General features: G+C 44.3%; 1 protein-coding gene and 1 pseudogene across 6 annotated transcripts in view; both read right to left on the reverse strand.

Moving 5' to 3' along the window:
- Positions 1-25,772, reverse strand: part of Cyp39a1 (cytochrome P450, family 39, subfamily a, polypeptide 1) — an 82,045-nt gene that overhangs the window by 41,365 nt on the left and 14,908 nt on the right. For all 6 annotated transcript variants that reach the window (NM_001432635.1, NM_001432633.1, XM_087565114.1 and 3 more), the window contains 3 exon segments: positions 9,325-9,415; positions 19,003-19,107; positions 25,521-25,611. In NM_001432635.1, coding sequence (NP_001419564.1) covers positions 9,325-9,415; positions 19,003-19,107; positions 25,521-25,611 — 287 coding nt within the window.
- Positions 12,293-12,458, reverse strand: LOC148003635 (U2 spliceosomal RNA; annotated as a pseudogene).

Consider the following 25,772-nt stretch of genomic DNA (forward strand, 5'->3'; position numbering starts at 1 on the left):
TTTTCCATCAAAGATGGCAGTGTGAACAAAGGCTATAACCCTCTTCCATCTAGTGGATATGCTTGTTTGCTGAAACCCGAGACAACAGGATATTCCCGAAACTTCACTCTGTATCACACCCTTCCCCTTCCTGATGATTACAAATTAGCCGATCCCATCAGACCGTGAGGTCAAGCTCCCAACCATGGAGTAAGCCATAGGTCCCACACCACATTAGAATAAAACCCAAGTGAACTTCCCAACCAGGTGTGCTTGCTCTCCCAGCTTTAGTCATAATACATCCTTTTGCAAAAGTAAAGATCTTCTGGAACAACACCTTTGATGCTGTCTGTACATCTATCTGTGGGACATCATAAATATTCTAATATTCCCTCCCAACCAAGGGAGCTATGTCAACGGTAGCACAAAAGTCTTTAAGGATGACAGGAAGCCACGCATGTGCTCATATCCCACAGTTTTCCAAAGAAGAGCATGGAGTCAAAAATGACAAAAGTCATAGCCTTACAGGACCCTGGACACTAGAGCACAGGACAATTTGTGAGGATATAAACAACTATAATACACGTCTCAGAGCAGAGGATTCAGGCATCAGTGGAATTCATCTCCTCTTGCTTGTGGCTGGAATTCATATAAGCCTAGAAGGGTGGGTAGGAGTCACCCAGGCAGGAAGAAAAGGAACAGACTCTAAAATAAATCACGAAACTATAATTTCTTGGACTTAAGAAGGAACATGAGTCAACCAGAACACCAAAAGAGGACTTCAGAATAATTCCACTGCTTTTTCTTTTCATATTTTAAGCCCCTTTCCTCACCCAAATAGATACACACACACACACACACACACACACACACACACACACACACACATATTTATATATAACAAATATGTAGAAGAAATATTTCTTTAGTCCTAATATTAGGTAGCTAAATAGACATCAGTCTTGGAGTACCTTAACCTCCCGTTTCCCTGGTAACAGGAGAAAAGGAAGCACCACATTTTCCCTCTTTAAGATTGAAAAATATCGTGTGAGGAGGTGTGCTTTGATGAGGTCTATTGGTCAGAAAAAAAATGGATCTGTGTGGAAACATGCCATTATGATCCATCTCAAAGTCTAGAATTTTACATACCATGGTCCCTTTCTCTTAGAGCTCATTTAACAACACCTGTCAATCACCTGGTCAGGAGACCATGCCTCAAAAAAAAAAAAAAAACAAAAGGAAAACAAAACAAAACAACAGAGGATTTACTGGAAGATAATAAGCCAATGGAATGGGAGGGATAATTACCCCTTAAGGAGAAAATACTCTTTACCCCACAGAAGCCCTCCCTCGAGGAAGTTGCATCTAGCACATTATTGCTATGTGTGCAAATAAATACTTTCCCCTCTTTTTTCTCTTTGGTTTTTATAGACTGTTCCAAATCCTAAGCACACTTCCCTTGACAGTGTGAGCTTTCTCAACTCTTGCTCTCAACCCCCTGCAACTTCTGCAGCTGCCCTCACCTTCCTAGCTCCCATTTGAACCCAGGCCCAGGAGGCAGGACATAATTCCTTCCTTTTACCCTTCTTCCTCCTCTCAGCTGTTGCCAGGGCTTCTATAAAGCTTGCCCTCTGGGCTCCTCTCAAACTCTAATAAAAGACAGTCCTCAGTATTCTCTCTGATTCTGTTTTAAATTCCTTTTATCAGTTCCCCAGTGTACTGAAGATGCCAGTACCACGGGATGATCACCAAGAACAGCAGCAGCAGTGGAATGGAGTCTTCTCCGGTCTGCCTTGATGTCAAGACATAGAACTCTCAGCTCCTCCAGCACCATGTCTGCCTGGATGCTGCCATGCTTTCCTCCCCGATGATAATGGACTGAACCTCTGAAACTGTAGCCCAGCCCCAAATAAACATTGTCCTTTAAAAGAGTTGCCTTGGACATAGTGTCTCTTAACAGCAATGGAAACCCTACCTAAGCCAGTCCATTATCATGCATGAACGTCTGCATGGCTGGAGTTGGGAGCTGGAGTTCTCAGGTTGTGTGTTCCAAAATGACTCCATCTTAGCCCTAGGGCCAAGAAGGAGAAAAAGATAAATTATGTATGTGGGTTGGAAAAGTTGAAATTTAGGGTAGGTCAGATGAAACCTCTTGCTTTTGTAAATAGATACAGTTTTCAAGGCTGGCGACTGAGAAACATTGTTGCAACAAACGTCCCGTGTGATTTACTGTATCCTAGACCCAAGCCAGCCTACACAGGCCAGGCTAGCAAAGGAAAATGAGCCTTAGGAAATATTTCCTGTATGATATGCATTAGCCTCTAAATCCCCATATTAGATTCAGGCTATCAGATTTCAAGTGGGAATGGAGACTTTTAATAAACTAAGTGTCTTGTGTCCATAACTCCACTGCAGTAATCTTGGCTCTATTACTTGACTTTTTTCTTCGTTATTTGGGGCAACTTGTCACATAAAGAACCAAAAGGATCCATTACAGCTATCACACTGATTATCAGCCATAGAGCTCTGGCTAACTGGGGGGACAGTAATGAGTAAGCTTATTAAGTCAGCTGAAGTGGCCCGATGGAATCTTTCAAGAATGCTGTTATTGGCTTGCAAGAGCATACAGAGAATGCATCCAAGGGGAGAGAAACAGAGTTAGCGTGCAAGTGACGTTGGACCACTGAACTTGGAGTTAGTGCGAATGTTGGGATGTACTAAAACAGGACCAGTGAGCCAATGAAGCCAGTGAGGGCAGTGCCATGGCCACCTAGAGTGTCACCCTGGGGCTAGGATTCATTTGGATTTGGCCAGTTTGCAGACATGTATATAGTTATTATCAAAGTTGGGATCATTCTGTATTGGCACCTGGCCACCCTACAGTGTCCATCGGGATTCCTGTTCCATTGAACGTAACAGTACCCAAAACAAAAACAAAACAAACAAGAATAAAAATATTATTGGCTGTGGATAAGATTTTTCCTGTTTTCTTCGAAGTCACAAGTTTTATGACTAACAGGATGAAAATGCACAGCTCTACTTCTGACTGAAACCAACTCTTTTTTTAAAGGTTTCTTTTTTTAGTCTCATGTTTATGTATGGATGTGTGCTCATGAATGCAGGTACCCACAGAGTCCAGAAGAGGGCAGCAGTGTTGCACACCCAGAGTTAAAAGGAGCCTGTGGATCACCTGATGTGGTCCTACTGGGGATGGTACTCTCGACTTCTGTAAGAGCAGGGAGGGCTCTTAACCACTGAGATTTCTCTCCAGCCCCAAATCGGACATTTCTGCATGCACATTCTATGACTTGTCCTTCAAGGAATCAATCCTACCTGGGTGTATTTGTGTTCATGAATCCTATTCCTTGTAAATTGATGGGGTGGGGTCAAAAATCTCATCTTGAAATGAAGCATAGTAAGATTATAGGTAGAAAAAGGAGGTTCTGTGAATGCATGGGCCCATGGTTAAAAAGTGGAGCGAATACATAAAAATGTTGATAAAATCAACACTAGTGATTTTTACCTGCCCGCTCTCTGCTAGTTAAGACTGAGAGAGCATTGCCGATGGGCAAATTCCCAGTGAGGAACTCCTAAATGAGGAAAGAAAATGGCCCCTAACACAGTGGACACAGCACAGAATCTAAATATTAAAAGCACAGGTGGTTTTAGGTTGCAAGCCAAGGAACAGGAGTGCCCCTGCTGAATTGGCTAGGCGTTTGTGGTCCAGGGTTACTTCACTGTTATCTTGAGAAATGTGAAATGAATAGATGCTTCAAGAAGCATCTAAACATGGACGTCAGTGTTCCGCCAGGATGAAGAAAGAAAACCCTAATGGTGGGTGAGTGTGATGCTACTTAAACAAACCTACAGACACCGGGGTGGTATGGTCTGTGCTCCCAGCACTTGGAAGGATTCCTGTAAATCAAAAGTGGACTTCTCTGTGAGTTCAAGGTTAGCCTGGGATATACTGAAAACCCTATCTTGAAGACAAAATAAAAAGATATGTTTATAAGAACAAATAATAACTAAGACAAAATTTAATATACAGCTTGATTTGAAGCCAAGAGATAAGTAATTTAATTTTATTCTTCAGTTCTGTGGGCAAAGCAATGCTCACCCTTCTGAGAATAGATGAAATTTCTTCGGAGATAGATATTTGAAGGGAACCTCATTAGAACAGAGAATCCAAGTCGCTTTAAACAATCAGTTTATGTATTCTTTAACTAAAAAAGTAAAGGGAATAAACATTTGTTTCTGGCTAGCACACAGAGAGTTCAGGTAGGCATTGCACTGTGGTTTAAAATTGCCAGCTGTGGGCTGGAGAGACGGTTTGTCTAAGCCAAGAGAGCTTGCTGTGCAAGCACGAGGATCCAAGTTTGGATTCCAGGACCACGGTAAGCCAGAAGTTCAGTGAATGCCTGCCACTCCAGCCCCAAAATGGGTGGAGACAGGGGATCCTTGAGAACTACAGGCTTCCAGGCTAGCTGAGAAAACAAACAGGTACAGCCAGATGGAGAACACCTGACACCCTCCTTTGGCCCCTGCATGTGTTCTCTGTAGAGCGACTAGTACACACACACACACACACACACACACACACACACACACACACGCACACACATGCACACATACATACACACACACTTGGACACATACTTACACATGAATAAAAAAATAAAATAAAAAGCAGGAGGGGGAAGAAAAAGCTAATGATATAAAGGAAAGGAGATTAAGATTTTGATTTGCTGGGCACCAATTTCAGATTTCACAGGCTGAAGTTCCCAGGGACACAATGTCATTTAGTGTCCCCTGCCAGTGTCACCGTGTGCTTGGCATTAGTGGGCGAACTGGGCTTGCCAGACAGTCTGCGGCCTGGCTGGGAGCACAGTCTCTGGCTATGCCTTCCTGGGCACAGCACGTCCAGCCCTCCTGGAAATTCCACAACATTTTAACAAATTTATTAAGATTAAAACAAACAAACAAAACAGTCTAGATCTGCAGGAAAGCTCCTGTTAGAAACCCTGCTGACAGTACAGAGACCAGCAGAACCAGAGATCTGGAAAAGGAAGCAGGGCCAGGTTCTGGGAAATAAGTGGAGGAGTCATGGGACAGAAAGGAACATGGTCGCCACGGCATCAGAAAAGGGAGAGAGGGAAAGGGTGGGACAGGATACATCTCCTCGGAGTGTCTGCCGTGATATCATCAGTAGGCTCTTCATATTAGAAATTTCTAGAAATGACTCGGGAGTAGACGGCCAAGTAAAATGAAAAGTTAAAGTCATGGGCTAGGCAAGTTCTTGTGGTAAGAAAGAGGGGCTTGGGCGTAGAGCAAATGCGCTCATCAGGGGGAAGAGAAAGCCCTTGGTAGAAGTGGATGGTACCTTAGAACTCCTCTCTCTACATAGTGAACCCATTTCCTACCCATTCTGCTGGGGAATAGATGACAAGACCTTTTTAACGTAACTGTAGAACCTGTGGGCACACAGTGTGATCACACCAGCTGTCTCTCCCTCCAGACTCCTACCTGTCTAACCCCAAACTGATTCAAGTCCTTGCTCAAATCCGTCTTGCCATTATGGCCAAAGCTGATGGCCTAACCAGCACACCTTCCCATCTTAGCACTGGTGGTTGCCCATACTCAACTCTGTCGTCTTCTTTGCATGGCATTTGGCACCTGCTGACAGTCTTGGTTTATTCACGTATTACAGTGACCATTGTCTTTCCTCCCCGAAGATAGGCACCAAGAACATAACCATTGTTAGAGTCTTCCACACTTCTAAAGCAGAAAAGGTAGGGATTCTCGTCCTGAGGGGTGCTGGGAGAAACATCTTTAAAGGTTCCCTTTTGCAGCTACCTGAGGCCGTAGACAGTAGATGGGACACACAACAGATAAGCTACAAGGAAGAGACTCAAAGTGTAGGGAGTGAGTTGTCTGTGGTGGCTTTGACAAGGTCTGTATTCCTATACAAGCAAAGGCCATTCATCTGTCCACTCACACTCAAGAAAGCTCCGAAAACACGCTAAGCTCCCTATGAGGCTGCCCAGGAGGCTCTGCACAAGTAGAGAGCAGGAGCTGGGCAGGGGTCTCAATGCTGAAAGCACCTGACATGCACATAGTAGGAGGCACACAGGTTCAGAGTGTAAGTGAATCTGTGCTGTTTTGAAGACCCCACTAAACTCACTGAACCGACTTCAGGGAGCACACAAGCCAAGTACCATAGTGTTAGGATCTGAAGTTGCGTCTGCTGGGCCAGCTGCCTGTCTGACAGGAAACAATCGTGGTCAGCAGGCCTGAGATGCGTGTTCCTCGGAACTTGGTCTCCTGGAGACACTTGGCCACTTCCTCCTCGACTTTCTGCCTAGCTGATTCGAATAGGTACGATCGGGAGCTACACACTGGCTCTTTTGTTTCTTTTTCTACTAATGGGAACGTCGAGACCTGATTCGGTCTTTATGGGCCATGCCACTAGCAAAAATTAAGTAGAAACAGAATGAAACTCTAAGAGTTGTGATCAATAACTTACAACAGGAAGAATCAACTGTGGATAATCCAGACCTCCTAGATAGTGAAAGAATTAAGGCGGTAGCTATTAGAGGGGAAAGTCCCATCAATTATAAAAAAAAATCCAAATATGGAGGAATTCCTGTCAAGTAGTTACATGGAAGAAAACATTATGTAATTAGAGGAAGGTGGTGGGCCCTTCCTTTAGGTAAAAACAGCATGAGTAGATACAGGACCACTGCAGAGCCATTGCCCTACACAGGGACATATGATGAAGAAGGTGATAGATGAGTTAATATTGAAGAAAAGAGAGTATTATATTATTCTTTAAATTTTATAGAACACTTGGCCAGATAACATCCCCGTGCTTGCCTATTATCAAAAGTAACTTTCCTATCTTTAAAAAGACGATTACATAAATTTTGGCTGAGAGAGTAAAAGACTAAAGATTCCTTACTGGCTGGCTGTCCTGTTGTTATCCGAGAGATGATATTTAGAGATTGAGGTAAATGAGGTTTATGACCACCGTCTGGCACCAGTCTGATTCTCAGGAAAATTTATTTCCTCTCTTGCTCTCTGTTCTGAACTTCATATAAACCGTTAAACTTTTTCTTGGTTATTGTTTGAGTGTACCCTGGCAAGGGGCCAAAAAATTAGCTCCTGTTCAAGCACTGTATATAACCACAAAGCAGATTTCAGTAAAATCGCATCAGATTCAAAGCACCCTGAGTGTGCTGTGTCTGTCATTGCACCGAACTTGTGCCTTCCTGAGTACCAGAGCCCTGCTTCTCCCGCGGTGTCCTCCGTCTGAGTGGTCCGTGGCATGCGTCAACCAATTTCTCACAGCACATCTCCTACTGGGGGCTGGAGAGATGGCTCTGTGGTTAGGAGCTCCTACTGCTGCTCTTGCAAAGGACCCCGGTTCAGCTCCCAGCACCCACGTCAGATGGCTCACCAATGCCTATAACTCCAGCTACAGGAGAGGTGACTCCCAACTGTGGGCCCCTGCTCTCACTTGCTGATACTCACATGCAGATACATGAACAGCCATATGTTTAAAAGTGAACACAAGCTTTAAAAATATAAACTAAATACCTTTCCAGATCTATCTGTTTACCATCTAATTATATACGTAATAACCTATCATCTATCTGTCTATCCAACCATTTATTGGTACTGTTTTTCTGAATAATACTTGATAATTCAGCACACTCTAATAGTCGTCCTTTGACATCCTCCTTTGTGCAGATTCACGGATGTCGTTCTCAATATCCTGGCCCTGCGTCCTCCCCCACACCTAAATTTCTGAGCCATCACTACAACTTAGCCATGGATGGTTCTGGAACCATTTTATTTACTCAGAGGTCCCTGAGCTACCTCAATATACATATTTGTTTTAAGTTTTATATTCTTATGAGTTATTTTCTATTCTACAGTAATGACTTAAAATGGAAATCATCAATACAGCGCAAGCTATTACCATGAAACCCTGTTTAAGGGAATGACTTCCCATTAAGAAAGAGTAATGGGTTTTGAGAATAAGTCAGGGTACAAAGGAGAAAATGGGTTTTGTCTCCTTACACTGTAGCCATGTCTAAAAGCGCCAAATTCAAACACTGCGGACAGTCAAGATTAATGTCACAATCCAGTTGTGACCTCTGGGTCCCTTGGGCTCTCCATATTAGACCTACCACTCTCATTCTGGCCTTGTATTCTCCAAAGACCAGGAATCTAGAGAACTTGATGTCAGGAAAGACCTCAGTAAATGCAGACAGAGTGTGTGAGTCAGTGTGCTTGATGTTCGTTTATTTGTAGGGGTGCACTCACCTGTAGACGCATGCCTACCTGCAGACACATGCTCACTCACCTGTAGAAAGACACCCACCTGCAGAGAGAAACCTGTAGACACATGCACACCTGTAGACGCACGCTCACCTGTAGACGCACGCCCACCTGCAGACACATGCTCACCTGTAGACACATGCTCACCTGTAGACACATGCTCACCTGTAGACACATGCTCACCTGTAGACAGAAGCTCACCTGTAGACACATGCCCACCTGTAGACACATGTCCACCTGCAGACACATGCCCACCTGTAGACACATGCTCACCTGTAGACACATGCTCACCTGTAGACAGAAGCTCACCTATAGACACATGCCCGCCTGTAGACACATGCTCACCTGCGGACACATGCTTACCTGTAGAGGCATCCTCACCTGCCAATGCTCGCCCACCTGCAGAAGCACACCTTTGCAAACATGAAGCTCTGTGTAGGGCAATGGCCTTTCCTCATGCTCACCAGAGTGTTTCTGGAATCCCACCTGTGAGCATTGCTAGTTCCCAATGATCCCAACACTCACATCTCCACATGATAAAAGCGTAGCACTGCTGGAGTTACCTTCCAGGCGTGACCAGGGCATTGCTCAAGTACCCACGCTAGTCAAGTTTGTTTGGCTTTGGGAAAAACTCTAAAGTGACGTTTTTAGCCATTATGCAGAAGGCGGGGGGGGGGGCAACTTTAACTGGCATCATATCTTATACAATAATATACGTTTGAACAAAAAATTAAATCATCTTTTGATTTTTCATATCACAGCCCATGATTTTATGTGTTAAGCACTAGGATGACAACCGTGTGCCACAATTCCATGCTTTTTTTTTTTTTAATGTGTGTACGGGAGACTGGACAAGTGTAGGTCCTCTTGCTGGTGTAGCCATCATCTTATCAACTGAGCCATGTGCCTGGTCCTGTTCCCTGATTTTAAAACATGGTAGGCATTCGAGGTCAAACCCATACATACTAAACGCGTCCTTGATTATGTAAATTAATTTGGTACCTGCAGTGCCAAACACAGAAGATATGCTTTCTACAATTGTCCTGTGCAGATCGGGATGAGACAGGATATATGCAAGTGTCCAGAACGCAATCTGCAAAAGAGGAACGTAGACAACGTGAAACCGTCTAACAAGGTAAACGCAGGCAGAGTCAGTGTTAGCCAGAGACGGTTGACAGAAGCAAGACGGTGTTCTAGTCAACCTCAAATGCACACTACTGTGAGCTGGAGAGACGGCTTAGCACTCAAGGGCGCTGGTTGCCCTTCTGACGGACACAGGTTCCACTCTCAAAGCCTAGATTACAGTTCAAGGCCGTCTGTCATTTCAGTTCTGAAGGATGTGACGCCCTCTTCTGGTCTCTGTGGGCATTGCACACAGGTGGTGCTGAGACACATATGCCAGTCACACATGAAATAAAAGTAAATGGGAAAAAAATTTTTTTTAAAAGTATGCTACTAAATATCACCACTCAAAATGACTAGATTTTATAAACAAGGCCAATGTCATATTCCTCTTAGAGGTCAAATCTGTAATTGACTTGCTGTAGATCAGCTGTAGTATTGATAGAGAGTTCTTTGCTGAACAAGAGAAGGTCCAGGATTGTGTTTACTAACAAGCAACACAAGATGTCATGTAGATATGCATTAAATATTCAGAGCAAATCGGAATACTTAAGAATGTCAATACAAGTGAAAATATCGTCATGATTTAATTTCCTTAAAATACAAAGGAAGCAGCAGAGAGTGGTAGCACAAGGCTAGAGTCTCAGCACTAGGGAAGTAGAGGCAGGGGGATGGCCGCAAGTTTGAGGACAACTTGGCTTGCATGTGAATGTAGTAGTAGCCAGACCTATACAGCAAGACTATGTGGAGAGCGAGAGAGAGTGTGTGAGAATGAACCAGGAAAGCTTCTTCTCACACATAAAGCATATTAATTTTAAATAATCCCAGGAAGTCACACTGAAATCCCATTAAGTAACTTATGAAGAACCGGAGAGATAGCTGAATAGTAAGACACTTGTGTGGTATGGACAAACAAGGTCATGGGTTCACTATCCATCACTTCCCCCTAATTAAAATAAAATTAAAATAGGGCAAAGTATGAGAGATCACTACAGGAAAAAGAATGCCACATCTCACCCAAGTACATCTGTAAATTCCTTCTTTTGGCCTATTAGGGGCACTATCTGGAATAAAGTGTAAGTTTTAATGCCCAGTGGGAACTCAAGGTAATATATGAATGGCTTCCTACTTGCTATTCGTAGGAGCTTGAAACCTCAGCCTAGGTTTCCCAAACCAAGCTGAATGCCGATGTTTCCAGTACAGATTGGACAGCAAAGATCTCTATTGGAACCATAATAAATTACAAACGTCTCCTATTGCGGACCCTACATCCACCTTTTCCATCGGCTAAGAATCCTGCTTCCACCCTGGATCACTCAGCCAGCCAGCTTCTAATGCTTCTTCGAATTAGCTTTTCTGCCTGCACTTCTGTCCCCCAAATAAGTGCCCTATAACAGTCTTCACACTTATGATTTTATTTAAGGGCTAGCGTATGTATTTTTGGACATTTTTTTCCTCATTCCTAATACTTATCAAAGTAAATCAGTTTGGATAAAAAAGAGTCTTTCACATCTTCCCTCTATAAGATGCGTAAGCTAAAACTGTTCATCTTAAAAATGAGCTTCCTGCTGAGGTGTAAGTTTTTGCTTCTAAGGCTAGACAACACGGGAATGCATAAGATCCCGAGAGGCTTGGATTTTCCTTTTGCTTTTTATCCTATAAGCATCTACTGTATTAAAGAAGAGACCATGAACTTGAGCAGTAATGGAGGTGGGTACTGGAGGAATCCGGGGACAGGGGCTGGGTAGAAACAATGCAAATACAGTACTCATGTATGAAATTCTGAAAAATGAAGAATGTAAAGAAAAATAAATAACTGTAATTGGTTAAAAAAAACTATTCTTTAAATCAATTCTGAGGTGTTGGAAGTAACACTTTGTACAACTTCAGTCTTTTTTTCCACTTCTTTGTTGCGTTGGTAAAACAGGATCTCCCTTGAAATGATCAACTCCTCCCCCGTGTGGCCAAAATAGGAAGTGCAGCATTGAAGGGTGCATTAAGCCGGAGGCATGCATGGGTGGGTGTGCAGCCGGGACAGGGATAGGAAAAAGAAAACCAAGGCGACTGAGATGCAGACATTCTAGGGCAGCATCTGGATTAGGAAGGACTCAGCATGGGGATTATCTGGCCCATCTTCACACAGTGCCTGTGAGCTCCCAGCGGATTTGATCAATAATCACTCCACACTCAGTTCGTCATATTTGAAGTCAGAGTCCTCACTGGGGAAAGAACTCCTATAATTCTCCTAGATCTTCAGCAACACGAGAAAGGCTCAGGGTCCTCTGTGCCTGGCTGGTTTTGAGAACCACAAAAAAAAAAAAAAACTGGGTACCATTTATTTTTATGTCAAACACCAGAATTCAGGTCAGTAACAAATGCCTGCATATCAGGTGCCTTTTTCCCTTCACAAATTTTTAAAGTCTGCTGTTTTCTACCTTTTGGATGGAACGCTTGAGGGCCGGTGAGCCAGCTAAGAGGCTAACAGTACTTGTTACTCTCACAGAGGACCTGGGTTCGTTTTCTAGTACCCATGGAGCAGATCACAATACCCAGAAGTCTAGCTCCAGCGGGAACCTGATCTCAGCTGACCACATACATGCATGTGCGGGTAAAACACTCAGACATAAAGTAAAATAAATAAATCAAAAGAAAACAATGTACTTTTCATACAGTGGTCCAGGATGGTAATCCCAGTACCTGGGATGTGGAAGCAAGAGGTCAGGAGTTCAAGGCCATCATTCCTGATGTAGCCAGTGTGAGGCCAGCCTGGGCTAGGTGACGACATGAGACTCTGCCTCCCTCTACAATAAAGGATAGGAAGTACTTCTTTCTTTCAGAAGTTCCTCAAGAGGAGTTCCCCAGTGTTGCTGCATGGAGTGATCAGAGAAAGCTTCCACTCTGTCTAGCTCCAAAAGTCCACTTAGTATGTTGTCCTCAAACAGACCATGTACCTGACATTAAACTGAGAAGAAAAGGTAACACACTTCACCTTAGCCAAAAGGACAAGAAGTGATTTCTTTCCTTCTTTAAAAAAAGAGAGGTGTCAGGCAATGTGGTACATGCCTATAATCCTAGACTCTACTTGGAAAACTGAAGCAAAAGGATCATGAGTTCAAGGCCAGCTTGGGACATGGTCTCAATAAAGAGAAAAATAAGAACAAGAAAGGATAGGAAAGAGTTAATAAAAATGTTTCTATGCAACACTGAGTCAAAAAGCAATAGTAGCCCCTAAGGTCATTTGACACATTTGAAGAAGGATTTCAAAAGTACTGCCCAATGGAGCGGCAATATTATGCCAAAAGGGCCAAGCCCACTGTCACAGTGCAGAAAGGCGAGCCACTGGTCACTAAAATACAGAAAACCAACACAAAGCCACTTATTGATGGGTTGGGGACAAAACCCAGAAGAGGTGGCAGAGGAGGCTCTAAGGCTGGCTGCATGTCAGGGAATGAGTTGTGAGCATTTCTTCAACAGCATCCAAGAGGAGATGTAGCAGACGCTGAGGGAGTCTTGGAAGAACTCCTATAAGCTAATTGCTACACGCTGTGTAAGCTCTCTGAGTAGGAAGACCTGTAAGTGGGGTTGGTCCTCCTACTTCGGACCCTAGTGTGTTAATGTCAGGAGTGCTCCAAGGCCCCATGTGTGAGGAACAGGGCCTCTCACTCTGTGACAGGGAAGAAAGACAACAGACAGCAAAATAGCTCAAGACATCACTGTGGCCTTGGGAACAGCGGGAAGGTACATGGTTTCTAACAGGTTCTACCACAATTTATCATATAGTGTGAAGGTTTATACGGCAAGAAAGAGAAGAGGGAAGCAGAGCCACAGCAGTTGAACTTAGAAAGCAAGATGGGAACTCCGGCTGCTGTAACTTCCCCAGTTGGTTTCTGAGAGGTGCTGTGAGTGCCTAATTTGATGCTGTCATCTCTCTGTTTCTGTTCTTTTACTTGGATGCCTCGCCTAAGAGAACACTGCTCTGGTTGAGACTCTTTCTGTGGGGAATTGGCTTAAAGTGCTTCCCAGTTGATTTCTGCTGGGTGTTTTGACTGCCTGACTTGATGTTTTCCTAAGTATCTGTCCACACATCCATCCATCATCTATTCATCATTGGCTATTTGTTCTTTTACTTTGGCTTGTTATATACTTAAGAAATGAAATCATTTAAAGTTCAAAGTGATGGCTATCCTAGATCGTTTTCTGAACCAAATAAAGAGCAAATCTTCATAACATTCTGGATAATCTCCTGTCAATCACATATGGTTCACTGTGCCATTAACGCTAAGAAGAATAAGAGCCAGCCTGGCTGCTGAGCGTAGTTAGAACTTCAGAGAAGCAGCAGATAAAACTGGCCAAAGTCAGCTTTGGTATTGTTGACTTTTTATTGAGAAATGTTCTCGAAAGTTCATTTTCTAGCCAGGAACATCTTAGACCTAGGAAATGGCCCTCCCATCAAGATGATCTCATAAGGTATGGCCAATACCTTGAGATGGTCTATCAAAGCACACCGAGGCCACAATAAAGCCTCCTGGTGGGCTGGTAGCAATCCCATCTAAAGCACAGGCTGTGAGTCCTATGGGCTTCAAGGCAGGAGAGAGGAAATACTGATCCCATCTGAGCCCAGGAAATGACGTACCCAGTACTTACAGCTTTTAGGGCTTCTTTAGCAATAGGTGATCCTAAAGCAAAGATTGTAGACTCATGCCCCTCTTGGCCATTTATGGTGGCTCATGGGAATGGCACTAATAGGTGGTGTGACCTTGTTAGAGCAGGTGTGGTGTTGTTGGAGGAAATGTGTCACTGGGATGGGTATTGAGGTCTCAGATGCTTGAGCCAGGCCCAGTGTGGCATCTTTCCCTTCCTGTTGCCTACTGATTCAGATGTGGAACTCTCAGCTATCTCTCCAGCACCATGTCTGCCTGCACACCATGATGCTTCCCACCATGATGACAATGGACTAAACCTCTAAACTATGAGCCAGCCTCAGAAGAGTTTTCCATCTAAGAGTTGCCATGTTCATGGCATTCTTCACAAAAGTAAAATCCTAACTAAGACAGAAGTTGATACCAGAAGTGGGGTATTACTGTGATAGGCCTGACCATGCTTCTGTTTAGAGAAATATGGGCTTTGGGACTTTGAGTTCAAAACTCAATTGAGCCCTTTAAGTAGGGCTTTATTTATCATCCTAGTAGGAGTATAGAGGACAGTGGTGTGGAGGATGATTTGAACTGTGGGGCCCTGGCTAAGATGTTTCAGAGAGGAGTATTTGTCTGTGGCCTGGAGACAGTTCTTGTAATATTTTGGTGGAAAATGTGGTTGCTCTCTATCCTAGTTCCCCTACCCCAAAAGTGCCTGGGGTTGAACTGAAGAGTTTGGAATTAATTGCCTTAGCCTAGTATCAACTCTTGTCATGTGGTTATTATGACTCATTCTTATGAAGATCTGTAATGAAAAGGAGCAAGCTGAACAAGCTAAAATACAAAACGCATAACTGAAGGAAAAAAGAGGTACCAGGAAAAAGAATAGAACAAAATCCTGTGTTGAAGGGGGGGAAAGAGATAAAAGAAAGTCCTGATGTTAAACAGAGTAAAGGGAGCCATGACCTTAGGGCGAGATCCCACCCAGCTAGGCTTCCAACTTGTGAAAAGGAATTAAAGAAAAGTGTAGGTCCTGATGTGGTGGGTTATGCCTTTAATCCTGGCAGTCTGGATCTTTGAGTCTGAGGCCAGCCTGGTCTACAGGTCAAGTTTCAAGACATCCAAAGTTAGGAAATAAAGGAAACCATCAAAAGCAGAAAGATAGTGAAGACATAATTGAACAAGGAGACCATGCCTTAACCCCAGTAAGCAGCTTTGGCCACATGGTTTTGACTTAAGAGTCAAGGATATTAGAAAAGAGTTCTGGAATCTCCCTCCATGACTAAGGAAACCCAGTGAGGTGTGTTTCAAGGGTATCCTTGCCTGAATGCCTAGAGAGGCCACTGTGTGGATTGCCTTGAAGACCCCAACATGTTGGAGACGCCAGAGTCATGGGATACCTAGTGAAGAAAGCTGCTAACAAAGAGCGGAACCAGCCCAAGAGAGAGAAGTGGGTAGCAGTTAACAAAGGCGAAAGGAGCTGGAGAACTGAAGAGTTCTTTCAAATCAGATATGGAAATGAGAGTCTGGAATTCGCCCAGTTGGTTTTTCAGTCTTGCATTTGGTCCAGTATTTCCTCACTATGATTCCTTTTGAAGTGGTGATGTATATCCTGCGCCATTGTATGTTGAATGTATGTGATTTGTTTTTCATGCTGCTTTCACAGGGAATTGCAGTTAAGAGATTGCTATGGGTCTCAGAAGAGACTTTGAACTTTCATGGGGTGGAGACTAATATGGGAACTTTTAAAGTTGGACTGAATGCATTTCTGCATTTTGATACGGCTACATGCCTACGGGTACCAGAGTGTGGAATGTGGTGGTTTGAAAGAAAATGGCCTCCATAAGTTTATAGGGAATGGCACTCTTAGGAGGCATGGCCTTGTTGGAGGAAGTGTGGCATTTTTTCTCTTCCTGCTGTCTACTGACCCGGATATAGAACTCTCAGCTCCTTTCCCTAGCCCTATGTCTGTCTGCACACCACCATGATGACAATGGATTAAACCTCTGAACTATGAGGTATCCCCAATTAAATGATTTCCTTTATAGGAGTTGCCATGGTCATGGTGTCTCTTCACAGCAATAAAACCCTACTGTGGTGGTCTGAATATGCTTGGCGCAGGGGGTGGCACTATTAGGAGGTCTAGCCTTGATGGAGGAATTGTGTCACCGTCGGGGTGGGCTTTGAGACCCTCCTCCTAAGGACAGTCTGATCCTGGCTTCCTGTGGATGAAGATGTAGAACTCTCAGCTCCTCCAGTGCCATGCCTGTCTAAACACTGCTGTGCCTCCTGCCATGATGATAATGGACTGAACCTCTGAACCTGTAAGCCAGCCCCAATTAAATGCCGTCCTTTATAAGAGTTGCCTTGGTCATGGTGTCTCTTCACAAAGGTGGAAAAAGTCTAAGACACCTACTTAAGACAGGGGCCAAGCAGTCTATATTCATTAATGGACCACTGAAAGAAGGCTTTGATTTCAATGAGGGTGGCATTTTTATGTACAGCCCACTTATTATTTAATGAGCACCAATGTTGTTAAGCACTTTTTATTATTTCCAGTAAAATCCTCTCAACCATCCTTGGAGGCAGTTCAGATGAGGACACCGATGCAGGCTGGGAGAGGTTAAAGGAGTATGTGGCCCACTGTCACCGAGCTATGGGAACTGGCTTCTGATCTGATGCAAAGGCCTTTCCAAGGTCTCTGCTCATGCCTCGGGGAGATGCCAACAAGGAAGGTCCAGCAAGATGAAACTCTCCGTCATCATCAGACACGTCCTTTCAGACCAGTGCCAGGTCCAATCTCAAAGGACAGAACTCTTGTGTCCGATCAATAGCGCTTTGTGTGGCTTTCTGCAGGGGGACCTTTCTGGTGAGATCCTGAGAACGAAACCTTTGACTGTGGCTGTTGTGTGCATGTTTGGGAAGTTGCTCTTTAGTTTTGATGTCGCTCGGTCAGTTAGTTGACAAAAGTCAAAGAAGAATATCAGAGCATATAGTCTAGGGGGAAGCACGGGCCCTTCACTTGACTGGCACTGAAGAAATATGTATTCTTATGGGTGGCATGTGTTTGAGTAGCAATGTTGGAATGTCTGCCTCTGTGCTCTGTTCTTCACAATGGGTTAAAAGAAGTACGAGTTATTGGAACCTAGAAATCCCCTTCAGAAACAGGAAGGAGAAATGTGTAATGCTTACACATTGGCTTTATTTCTAGTTGATAAAGAAAAGGGGGGGTTGGGTGGGGTGACCACGGTTACCAGAGATGGACTGAGTGTTCCTATATCTTCAAATATAAATACACAGACAGCCATTCTTATACTGCAGCCAGCATAAGGAATGGGAGCAGACAAAGCAGAGAGTTGCAGATGGATCTCCTAGTGTTAACCTAGTTCATAGTAGCTTTTAAATAACACACACACACACACACACACACACACACAGAGAGAGAGAGAGAGAGAGAGACAGACAGACAGACAGACAGACAGACAGACAGACAGACAGGGAGAGACAGAGACACAGGCAGAGACACAGAGAGGAACAGAGACACAGAGAGAGACAGAGACAGAGACAGAGACAGAGAGACAGAGGGAAATGCAGATAGGAAACTCTTAGGGAATAAGGGAGGAAATAATAGAAATGAGGTCAAGAGGAGTTAATGAGGGTGGCTGCAAGCCATGGTCAGTGGTATACATAGATAAAGATGTCCTAAGGAACTCCATTATTTTGTTCACTTATTAAAAGAAAAATAATAATCAGAAATGGTTGCCCAATACTGTGTGTCCTGTCTATAATCTTAGGCCTAGAGACTACAAATTCAAGGGCAGCCTGGGGCTACACAGCAAGACTTTGTGTTTTTTAGTCAAAACACAATTAAAAAGTCAATTAAAACAAGTACAAAAAAACAAATGGTTTTTATGGGTCCCTGTTATCTTTGTATGTGTAGTGAAGTTCAATGTGAATGTGAACAGGCATCATTCATAGAGAAGCTTATCAAACCAGGGGCTGGCAAGAAATGCAGACAGTATTAGCACTCAGGAGGAGAGGGAAGCGCACACTCAGTGGACATGCCTCTTGTTGGATGCTCACTGAGGCTGTGTAAGCAAATGAGCAGCCGCTCTCCCTTCCTTCCCCCTTCTCTCCACTCTTCCTGTAAAGGAAATGGAGACACAGAGATTTTCCATAGCTACCGCTGTGGAGATCAGCAATCCCATAGGAAACCATCGCCATGGTTCAAAGCTGGTGCAGTCTTTGTCCAGCTGCACAGCACACAGACCACGCAGTCTAACAGAGTCAGGGCTTCTTACGCAGTACACAGAGGACCACAAGGACAAGCTTTCCCTGGGCAAGTTGCATGCCAGAGGGAGGAATTCCCTCTGGATGTACACTTTGCCCCCTTAGGATTTGGGGGTGGGTTTGAGGAGATGGGGGGGGTTGATGTGCCTATGTGAGTGCCATACATGCTGGGGGGAGGGGGCAGGTACGTGCCTGGTGTGTCTGTGCATAAGTATGTGCACAGGTATACTCTTGTCTATAGAAGCCAAGGGTTGATGCTTTCCTCACTGAGACAAGGTTTCTCACTGAGCCCACAGTTCACTGAGCAGGCTTGTAACCAACTGGTCAACTTGTCCCAGGGATCCCACGTCTCAACCTCTCAAGCACTGAGATAACCAGTGCTTCATGAACTCTGGTTTTGCAGCTCATGAGGCAAGCACTTCACCCACTGAACCACCTAGTCATCTTCTTCCAAGCGTTCGCTTTAAAAAAAAAATATCTTATCCCAATCCAACAACATATATTTGTTCCCCAATGTTAGTGAAGGACCGAAGAGCAAGAGAAAAAGAAAATAATGCAAAACAACAGCCAAAAAACAACAACAACAAAAAGCCAAACAGATGAAAGAGAGCCTCGTTGTCTCTCAGGTACTTACAGGAGCAGCATTGGCCAGAGAAGCCCAAAGCATGACCAGTCCGTAATTTGGACTGTGTAGACGTGTCTCTGTCTCCACCATTCCCAGCACGGCCTGCAAAAGGGTCTGTGAGGGAAATGACGATTATTAGACCACGGCTGTGTGACGAAGACCAATGCCCACAAACAAGACATCATTCTATTATCTTTCCTCTGGGGGGTGTTCCATATATACGCTTGTGAATGTGTATGGGGATGTGTGGGAAAGCGCATGTGCACAGGGAGGTCAGAGATCAACACTGTCTTCCCTCCAATATGTTCCACATTTGTTTTTGAGACAAGAGTCTCTCCTTGAACAGGAAGCTCCTTAGTCCTGCTGGCCAATGAGCTTTAGGAATCTACCAATGTCTACTCAGGGCTAGGGGTACACACAGATATTTTTTAAATGAGGATTCCAAACTCAGATCCTCATTAAGCACTTTGCCTAGACTGAGCCATGACCCTGGAATCTTTCAGTTGTCATTAGTCCAATAGATACTGTGTCTGCATTCTAAGGCACGTGTACTCTGGGTGGTATCATGGGAACGGGGAAGAGGATCTCCAGTGGAGCTTAGCTGTATTTCTGCCTTTTGGCTTCACTATTAAGGAAATGAGTGATCTTGTATAAATCACTTCAATATCCCACTGACTGCATTTCCTCACCCATAACATGACTTGGTTATGTATGATATGGTTTTTACATCATAAAAATTTGAGAATTAAATTAGTATAGTTGCCAATAAAATACTTGAAAGAAAATTAACTTTCTCCGTAGCTGACTGTGACCTCGAGCTCCTGCTCTTTCTGCCTCTTGCTCCTTAGTGCTGAGATTACGGAGTGCAGTACCGTGCCTAGTTCATTCAGGATGAACCTGGGGCTTTCGGCATGCTAGGCCATCGCTGTCCTGATTGAGCTACACCCTTAGCCCCAGTTCTGTTCCTGCACCCCCAGGATTGCTTGGCTAGTTGTGAAGTTTCCATTTTCAAAAACATCATGTTTGGTTTTTTTGGGACAAGGTTTCACTAAGCAGCTCTGGCTAACCAGGAATTCATTATGTAGTCAAGGCTGGCTTAGAACCCACAGAGACATGCTTCTACCTTCCAAAAGCTAGGATTAAGGGCATGTGACACCACATCCAGCTGTTACTACAGTGGTGGTGGTGGTGGTGGTGGTGATGGTAGGTGGTGGTGGTGGTGATGGTAGTGGTAGCAGTGGTGATGATGGTGGTGGTGGTGGTGGTGATGGTGATAGAGGAGGAGGAGGAAGAAGAAGAGGAAGAGGAGGAGGAAGAAGAAGGGGAAGAAGAAGAGGAGGAGGAGGGAGGAGGAGGAAGAAGAGGAAGAGGAGGGAGAAGAGGAAGAAGGGGAAGAAGAAGAGGAGGAGGAAGAAGGGGAAGAAGAAGATGATGATATAGTTGAGATTGAAACTGGGTCTTCCTGCCTACCAGGCAAACACTCCACTAGAAGAACTTCAGACTCATTCTAAATGTTACCCTTCTAAAACAAGCCAAACTCCACTCACAGGAAAATTAAGTAGGCAGACCTGGTAGTGCAGGGCTATAACCATGAGACTTGGAAGGTCAGAGCAGGAGGATTTTAAGTTCAAAGTCTGTTTGGGCTACAGCCTGAGTTCAAGGGGGAACTTAGTAAACTTCTTTCTCAAATTAAACGAGAAAAGGATAACTTTGTGGAGAGGGGTGAGGAGGAGGAAAAGGAGAAGGAAGAGGAAGAGGGAGAGGAGAAGGAGGAGGAGGGAGAAGGAGGAGGGAGAGGAGGAGGAGGGAGAGGAGGAGAAGAGGAGGAGGAGGGAGATGAGGAGGAAGAAGAGGAGGAGGGAGAGGAGGAGGAGGGAGAAGGAGGAGGGAGAGGAGGAGGAGGGAGAGGAGGAGGGAGAGGAGGAGGGAGAGGAGGAGGAGAAGAAGGGAGAAGGAGGAGGGAGAGGAGGAGGAGGAAGAGGAAGAGGAAGAGGAGGAGGAGGGAGAGGAGGAGGAGGAGGAGGAGGAGGAGGAGGAGGAGGAGGAGGAGGAGGAGGAGGAGGAGGAGGTTGAGGTTAACCTCCTGGGCAATCAAACAGATAAGTTTTGATTTACATGGAACCAACTCAGAGCAGAGCCTCACCCAGCTACTCTGGTTATTCCTGGCAGCTGCAGAAATCCTATGACCTGACTTTATTCCTGATTTGCTTTTGCCCTCCGTTGCTTCTCCACCAGAGGGCCGAAACCTGGACCTGAGATGTGCTTTTAATCTTTATTTACTCAGTAGGGAGAAACGAAAACAGTACGGGAGCTCTGACCTGCCCCCTCCGTGCCTGGGAACAGTGCAGTTTTAAGGTCTGTCCAGGTGTTTGTCAGCCGTGGCTCTGAGAAGCAGCTTCTATTGTTCACAGTATTCAGTATTTCATGAGAGGGAACAAGCCCATTAAAGTCAGTGTGAAAGGAATGTACGCATAGGCAGGGTCAAATGGAGCTGCTTCTGTCACTTGCTGTTAACGAGGCTGGCAGGTTTTCCAGATTGATTAGCATGGCCAGTTCATCTTCTCGGCATTGGCGCTGTTATAAGAAACGAGGAACGGCTTGTGAGATGGGTGACTATGCCTGGTGTTTAGTAGCCGGCCTCAGAATATTAGCTGGTATGTTGTTTTTTGAGTCCATGATGACGGAAGAGTAGAACTGATCATTTTAGTGATGGCCTTCACTTCCTGCTACTCTCTATTCACATCCAGCTATTTCGAGTGTCTAAGCCTTGACTGTGTTAACGTGTATAGGAGGACCCGGCCCATTTAGAATGAAGCACATGCCTGTGAAAGACTCGAGCCTTCAGCAGGCAACAGTTCTTCAATGGTTCCTGCCTCCAGTGTCCTGCCTTGAGTTCCTGCCCTGACCTCCCTCAATGATATGACCTGGAAGTATAAGAGGAAATAAAACCTTCCCTCCCCTAAGTTCCTTTGGCCATGATGTTTATCACAGCAACAGAGAGGGTTACACAGGCAAGGAGAAAGATGTTTGTGTTGGTTTCTTTCCCTGTAGCTGTGATTTAAACAGAAAGAGACAAAAGCATCTTCAGGAAGAAAAGATTTAAGCTCATAATTCCAGACTGTAGTCCATCACTTTGGGCAAGTCAAGTCAGCAATAACTTTAAACAGCTAGTTGCAGTCATAACAAAGAACAAAGCACAATGGATGCACATGGGCTAGTCCTTAGCTGGCTCTCTTCCCTGTAATGCAATCCAGAATCCTATGCCTAGGGAATGATGCCACCCACAGTGCATTCAAGACAATCCCTGGGAGGCACACCCACCATACCATCCCTCATTCAGTAAGGCGCTCTTTCCAGGTGATTGGAGGTTATGTCAGCTTGAAAATGAAAAGTCACCATTAAAAACACAAACCCTTTACACATCTCTTTTTCCTGAAGGCCGTCTTCCTCTCCAGATTTAAGTAGCCATGTTAGTGGTACAACTAAGATCAGATACTTTCTGTATTATCTGAAATACTTGAAATGTCTCGTCGTTGTTTTGTTTTGGGGTGTTTGTTGGTGTGTTTTCAGTACTAGAGATTAGAAGTCTCCACATGCTGTCAAATCACTCTATCGTTGAGCATGCCCACAGTCTTCTCTTTTTTGAGACAGTCTCTCACTAGATTGCCCACGCAATGCTTGAACCTGCCATCCTCCTGCCCCAGCCTTCTGAGAAGCTGGGATTACAGATTTTCAGGTCCGGTTTTTAAATGACTATGTATGTATTCTCTGCATGTGTATTTATGGATGTGCAGGTGCATACATATGTATGTGCATGTGCGTGTGTGTTTGCACACACAAGTGTGTGGATGTATGTGGATGTCAGAAGACAGCAGCATGTGTTGTCACTCATCAGGAGCTATCTCCTACCCTTTTAAAAAAATATGGACTCTTGCATTGGCCTGAAGATAGAGGATTAGGCTAGTCTGTATGACCAGTGAGTTCCAGGGTCCCACCTATCTCTAACAGTGTGGGATTATAAACACTGGACTCCATGCCCAATTATATTACATAGGTTCTGCAGATAATACTCTGGTCCTCATTTTGGCAAGGGTCATACCTAAATATAATAAAGATGGTTTTCGGCAAGCCTACAGCCAACATCAAATTAAACAGAGAAAAACTCAAATCAATTCTACCAAAACAAGGGACAAGATAAGGCTGCCTACTGTCTCCATATTTATTCAACATAACACTTGAAGTTCTAGCTAGAGCAGTTAGACAAGGAAAGGAGATCAAGGGGATACAAGTTGGAAAGGAGGAAGTCGGAGTACTGCAATTTGTGAATGATATGATAAGTATACCTGAGTGACCACAAAAGTTCTACGGGGCAACTCTTATAGCTGGGTACAAGAAATGAATCAAGGAAACAACATCGTTTATAAGAGCCACAAATAATACAAAATTTCTCACTGTAACTCGGACAAGTGGAAGGTCTGTATGACAGGAACTTCAAGTCTTTGAAGGAACTGGAGAAGGCATCAGAAGATGGAGAGATGAGTTCTTAAATGGTAACTGAAAACGAGCTCTCATCTCCTCCATACTGGGTCCTAAGCCCTTTGCAAAAATTAACCAACTTAACCACCACAGTGCTCTACAGGGCACATTAGGAACATGAGGCCTAGACGTTAGGTCCTGTGTGTAAAGTCACATACCTAGTGACTGAATCAGAAACCCAGAGCAAATGGAAACCAGGCTCTGAAGGCATAGAGCCCAGCAATTAGATCTAATTTTTAAAACATCAATCCCATGAAGTGACTCTAATCACAGCCAAGGGTTAAAAACCTCACATTGCAAGCATCAGGGTGGCCTTTTAAGCTTTGGACCCAGGCCACTGGGCTCCACCCCCCGTGTGCATGGTCCTCAAGTGATGCAGGTAGACTAAGGACCACACTGGAAGAATCAGAGCTACTGATTAACCCACAGGGACCACTGCCACAGCCTCAGGCTTTAAAGCCGGCATATGGGATCAGTTCCTTGCATCCACAGAGGGAAGCAACTTGTCGGAAGTGGAGTCAGGAACGGAGGCTGTTTTCTAGAGCTTTGTTTGCTCACACCTACGTCTCACTATCCACACAGGTGTTGACAGTATAGGAGCTCTCCTAGTGAGGGTTTTATTGCTGGGAAGAGACGCCATGACCACGGCAGCTCTTATAAAGGAAAACATTGAAGTGAAGCGGCTTACACTTTCAGAGGTTTAGTCCATTATTATCATGGCAGAAATTGTGGCAGCAGGCAGGCAGAAATGGTGCTGGAGAAAGAGCCGAGAGTTCTACACTTTGATCCGCAGGCAGCAGAAGGAGACTGCTACACTAGGCCTAACTTAAGCATAGGAGACTAAAAAGCCCACCTCCACGGTGAGGAACTTCCTTCAACAAGGCCACACTTCCTCTAACAAGGCCACACCTCCTCCAACAAGACCACACCTCTTCCAACAAGACCACACCTCCTCCAACAAGGCCACACCTCCTAATAGTGCCTCTTATGGGCCAAGCATTCACACTGAGTCTATGGGAAGCCAAATCTATTCAAAACATCACAGGAACCCACTGCTTTTATTCCAGTGGACAAGACTAAAACTCAGTAATGCCAAGCATGGCGGCCCATCCCTACAGTCCCAATATTCAGGAGGCTGAGGAAGAAGGATCAGGAATTTATGGGTTATATCTTGGCTACATGGTCGTCATAGTGATATACTCTATCTCAAAAATAAAATAAAACCAAGCAACAATGTTTTTAAAAAATCGGGGCTGGGGATTTAGCTCAGTGGTAGAGCGCTTACCTAGGAAGCGCAAGGCCCTGGGTTCGGTCCCCAGCTCCGAAAAAAAGAACCAAAAAAAAAAAAATCAATATGGAGTTGCTCAAAACAAAGTCTCACTGTAATTGGATGGAAGCGAAGTTACTACGTGACCTTCTTAGAAATCTACCTAAACAGGCCAAGACTAACGGTAGGGAAGCCGCATCCAATGTGCTCCATACCTCCTTAGGTAACCAGAATAATCCAGTTTTAGCAAGTCACTTATTGCTCTGCTGCTCTGTCCTCAGTTTTAAAAGTTGTTTTTGTTTGTTTCTGAGTTTCATATTTCTGTAGCTCTGATCTATTAAAACAACCTGTTCTGCTCAGCCTATAAGAATATTTCGTCTGTGTATAGAATGGGGAGTTGCCTAACTCGAGAATTACACTGTACAGCAACAAAGACCGTCCGACTGTAATTGTGTCCTTTGACGCAGCCAACTGTGAGAATAAACTTAAAAATCCCCAAGTTTCATTTTTGTTGTTTGTAGCATGTTTTGTTATCCTATAGAATAGAATGCCTTTATGTTGTGAGGTTATAATATTAAAATAATGTATGTTAGCATGCCCAGTGTATCATGTGGTAACGACATTATACCCAATCCCACGATTCCTAGGAAAAGTGGTTTTGTAATAATCACTGTTCATTCCCACGTTCAGCACATACATCTTAGTGAAGGAAGAGGATACTTACTTCGGAATGACCTGCAGATCCATGAGTTTTTATGTCTCCAATATTTTTCTCAAACAGTGCCAAGAGCCATCTTTTGGATTTTGACCAGTTTCTGCATAAAGAAAAGAAATCATATAAGCAGTGACTTGCAAGGGTGTTTAGGGTGACAGGCCAGAACATATATGGTCAGAAGGTCTCTGAGAGTAGAATAATTCCCTCAAATTTCTTCTTGGCCTCCGGTTAGAATTTCCTGAATTATGAGACCACAGGTTA

The sequence above is a fragment of the Rattus norvegicus genome, chromosome 9 (genome assembly GCF_021556685.1).
Source record: "Rattus norvegicus strain SHRSP/BbbUtx chromosome 9, alternate assembly SHRSP_T2T, whole genome shotgun sequence".
NCBI classification, from domain to species: Eukaryota; Metazoa; Chordata; class Mammalia; order Rodentia; family Muridae; genus Rattus; species Rattus norvegicus.